Source organism: Pygoscelis adeliae, unplaced genomic scaffold, assembly GCF_000699105.1.
Source record: "Pygoscelis adeliae isolate BGI_AS28 unplaced genomic scaffold, ASM69910v1 Scaffold36, whole genome shotgun sequence".
Taxonomy (NCBI): domain Eukaryota; kingdom Metazoa; phylum Chordata; class Aves; order Sphenisciformes; family Spheniscidae; genus Pygoscelis; species Pygoscelis adeliae.
The window spans coordinates 4147511-4151934 of NW_008824934.1; the positions used below are offsets into that span (position 1 = coordinate 4147511).

Here is a 4424-nt window from a genome sequence, read left to right on the forward strand (position 1 = left end):
GGAAAGAGTTAAATTCTGAAGTGGTTCTGGTCTCTCCTGGGTCAGAACCAAGGCTGAGCTCACAGTAGAGCTACAGTTACAGGTGACCTGGAGGGCATCTGTCAGGACTGGGCTGTGTAGGAGCCTTCCTGGACCCCCTCTGTGCCTTGCATGAATTCCCACTACATTTTAAGTGCACCTCTGCCTGCTGCTGCTGTGCAAACCCGTTGCCCATCAAGTGCTTCTGAGAGGTTGAGGCTGCTGGGTCAGGGAACAGAGCATGTACCTCCTTCCGAGAGACTCATGGTATTATACAAGATATAATGACTCCTGTGTTTTGGATAGGACCGGTTGACATCACTCCACGTAACTGAACAGAAAAAGCATGCTTAAGCACAGGAGACAAATACCCAGCACACAAGGGAAGATCCACACACAATTGTGTCATTTTATTAAGTTTGCCCGGACTCTGGCCTGGCACGGCTGTGGTTTGGGAAGCCAGTGTGCCCTAGGCATCCAGGTGCAGCAGTGCAGAAAGCCCGATGAAGCAGTGTGCACAAAGTGACCAGCTCAAAGCTCTTTCTTTGGCTACAGGTAATAGTAGTACACTGCATTTGTAATGGTGCACTTTGATGCAAAGTGTCATTCAAGTATGTATGTGCTGGCAGCCCAGGAAGGGAAGACAGACGGACACAAATGTAAGTGCCTATCTCTCTAGGCAACACCAGCTCTATTAAGGGGATGCTCTTCTGAGAGGACTGACTAGTGGGGACAGGCTTGGCTCAGGGAAGCTTAGGTGCCTTTGTTCGGGATGGTGGCTCACAGCCCTGAGCAATATCGAGAGGCACTAGTGGGAGTATGTACAACGTGCTGTCTTGTCAGTGAGCATATGGAGTGGAGGAAGACATGTACTTTTTGCAGATGCTGTTAGTAGCAGGAAGAACTGAGATCAAGTGGGGCTAACAACAGCTTTCTGTGTGAAGAATATTTCCAGCCTGCAAAGAGTCACACTGGATGACCAGGGTGCTTGTTGCATGAAGCATGCAGAGGTGAGGAAGGGGTAGATGAGTTTGTTTTCATTTGTTCCTGGACCCCCTCCCCAATTTGCTTCTAACCCATTTCCCTAAGTCCTTGTCATCTCTCTCCTAGCGATTACTCTCAGTTGCTGTCTGAGGGAGCCAAATGAAGTTCCAGGGTTGGACACCACAGAGGTTTCAGCTCCTGACACTTGCTTTGATAAATGGATGCTGGGAACAGTGTAAGAGAAAAGGACCCAATCCCTATTGCTTTGCATTATCATCACTAAAAATTAAGCACTTGGCAGCCAAGCTAGAGCTCCTGTGAGGCAAGCAATGACATCTCTTGTTTATAAAGGGCAGAAGCTAAGGATTTCACTGCGGGTCATGGAAGCAGTTGGTGACACAGATGTGACAGGGCTCTGGGTCTCCCTGGTATGTTCTCAGACACAAGGTCTATGCTTTTCTTTCCTCCTTTTTTTTTCTACTCTTTAACTTCCAGAAAATACGCCCAAAGTACTGCTTAAAGTACTTAAAGGCTTAGGAGAGAAGTAAGATCTGCAGGATTTTTAGGTGATCTCATGTCTGATGGAGAACATCAGTGCAAGTGGTGAGGCTGAGTCTAACGTGGTGCATTCACAAATCTATTTGCATAGTCCCCTTGAGGAAGGATGGATGGTGGCCCCTGGCATCTTGCACATGCACATGCATACACAGAAAGGTTGTATGCTGTACAGCCCAGAAGCAGCACCATGTAGAAACCATCCAAAGGCCATGGGATGCCCTGAGGGAAGTCGGCTCCAGCATGCAGACCCCAGTTCAGCACGGCTATGGCTCCACTGTCACGCTGCTGTTAGTAACACGTACACCATACCATCCCTTCCAGAATAGTGTGTCCTGGCCACCATGTTCGAAGCAGACAAAGCGGACCCCAGGCCCATAGTTGGAAAAGGTGTGGGAGATCTTTGGGATGAGAGACAAAATGGTTGTTGGTAAGCATCAAACCACCATGAACCTACCCTTCTTTAGTGCACAGAGCCTTCAACCCCACCTGCCTGAGTCATACCTACCAGGTTAGGTAACAATTGAGGACATTTACAGTGGGAGTTACTGGGAGCAGCTTTGATCCCATTGTTGTTCAGAGGCCATTGAACCTCTCCCAGTTGGGCATCTCCTTCATCTTACACCTGCAGTGGTGGCTCAGCCAGTTTCCAAGTTCTATGTAAGGTAGCCTTCCAGTATAGTCCCTTTGTTCAATCACAGGGTCATGGCTCCACAGAACACATGACAAAGCCTTCTCCTCCTCCAGGAGAGCTCTCCTGCTTCTCTCTACTTGAAAATATTCCTGAATCATGCAGGCTGGGTGTCCCCTGCTGAGCCCACAGCTGTAACTCACCTCAGTCCAGTTGGCATCGTTGTCCTGTGGGATGGCAATAGTCTCACTTTTGTACTCAGCCAGAACATCTTCATTCTCTGAGAGCAGCTTCACACAGAGCTCATAGAGGCAGCCGGCATCGCTGCGTCCTGCATACCTGCAAGGAGATCCAAGCTGCTAGTCTTACCTGTGTGAACTCGGCAAAGATCCAGAGCATGCAACTGCATCTGGCTGAATGCAAGCTCTACCAATCTCATCAAGTTACTGGGGCCTTGGTTTGAGGTGGAAATCTGTAATGGTCCTTACCCCAACCCACCACCTCCCCTCATTCATAACAGGAACCTGGTCTTTAGAGGCCATATGCACCAACAGTTTGAAGCTTGTGGGAGCTGCTGGTGGCTCAGTAAGCCAAGACCCAGCACTGTCTCACATCTAGGGGATCTGGCAGCTGAGGTTTTAAGGCCCAGTGCAGGTATAAGCCCTCCTTGCCCTTCCTTCTCGAGACTCTGCCTACCTTCTGAGGCATCCTTGCTACTTACCAGTCTTTTACCACAATTTTAGGCTGGGTTGTATCCATCAACTCTTCCCAGTAGCCCTCAGCCCTAAGGTCAATGACCTGAGCCTTTCGACACCACCTGAAATGCAAGATATTAATTGGTATCACGGCCTCTCCTGGGACAGGGGGAACCAAAAATGTCCCCTTCCCTGAATGAGAGAAGAAAGCAGCCTTACTCATAAGATGTAACAAAGTATTTATGGACTTCTTCACTAGGGAATTCTTTTCCAAAGTCCCCGGGGAGCTCTTCAATTTTCCAGCCATCACCTCCATTCTCTACCTCTCCCCAGTGCTGCAAGTCTTCTGCAAATGGCAGAAAAGAGACTTGGATGAGTCTTAGGTTCTGAGGGCCTGGGGAACCTGACCTTCTCCCGCTGGAACCTTTCTCCGGCTTGTGAAAGGTATGCTGTTAGGTGCAGCACTAATTTTCTGTGTAGGCTGTGGAGATGTTGGTTAGTAGAGGTCAGGCAAAAACCTTTAGTCTGGTTGAACTTAATATTAACAAACTTTAACGTTCCCCACCAAAATGGCTATGTACCTGTGGGTTTATTTAAGAAAGTACTCCAGTGAAATTATTTAGCTATTCTGAACTGTGTGTCAGCACTTTCAGTGTCATAACATAGGAATAGCCTGGGGAGAGATGCTGATTGCTTTATTTCTAAATTGCTAAGTGGTATTTCTAGAAGCAGTATGACTGTTAACATTGGGCTTTTCTGGTCTTAGCCAGAGGGAAAGTGGATGTTGGAAAAGCTTGCAGAAAAATAATCTGTAAACAAAATGGAGAAGCTGTGTTGATATTGCTTTGGTCTATGATGTGTGAAATGTATTTGCTGCTGCTTGGGTTATGAGACTTGGTTACTGCTGCTTATTGCTAAGCATCTTGTAGATCTGGCAAGTGAAGTTCATAAATTATCAGAATAATGGCAAATGGGGTATGTGCACAGCTCTGTAACACGGGCTGTAGTCAGGAAGGTACAAATGAGATTTGTCTGAGCTGCTTCAAGGAAGGAAGCCTTGAAATACCTGGTGAGCTAAGGGCAGGCTAGCTCCTGAGTGGGGAAAGGCTTGATCTTTCCTGTCATGGGTGGGCAAGGAGCAATCTGGAAACCCAGATGCCACTACCATTACAGCAAAGGACATTTTTTGTCTCTCGAATGTGATTCTTATCCCTGCAGGGGCTTATATAAAGTTGTTGTCAAGTAGAGCCCTCTGTAAAGGCAGATTGTCAAAGGCCTTTATGCCCATTAAATGATTTGACTGCATGCATTAAGTGATTTGACTTGGGCAAGAGGAAAATGCTGCAACCTGATGGCAACTAAAAGCTTTTTCCAAAGACTGGAGATGATGCTCAGTTCCTAGTGACTGGTCATCTCTATGAAATCTTGGGGCTTGTTATGCTTGTCTCTCACCTTCACCACATGGGTTCTTGATGAGATTCTTCTTTTTCTTACTCAAGAAGTAGAAGTTTTGCCAATTTTCTGCATTCTCCTGTGTCACT

General features: G+C 47.2%; 1 protein-coding gene across 1 annotated transcript in view; it reads right to left on the reverse strand.

The window, feature by feature from the left end:
* Positions 1-1555: 1555 nt before the first annotated feature.
* FBXO2 (F-box protein 2) overlaps positions 1556-4424 on the reverse strand; it is a 3027-nt gene continuing 158 nt past the window's right edge. Inside the window, exons 1-5 of the mRNA XM_009325218.1 lie at positions 4336-4424; positions 3103-3229; positions 2910-3005; positions 2392-2527; positions 1556-1958 (exon numbers count right to left, since the gene is read on the reverse strand). The exon at positions 4336-4424 is cut by the window's right edge and continues 158 nt beyond it. Coding sequence (XP_009323493.1) covers positions 1824-1958; positions 2392-2527; positions 2910-3005; positions 3103-3229; positions 4336-4424 — 583 coding nt within the window. The 3' untranslated portion in view covers positions 1556-1823. The remainder of the gene's footprint in view (positions 1959-2391; positions 2528-2909; positions 3006-3102; positions 3230-4335) is intronic.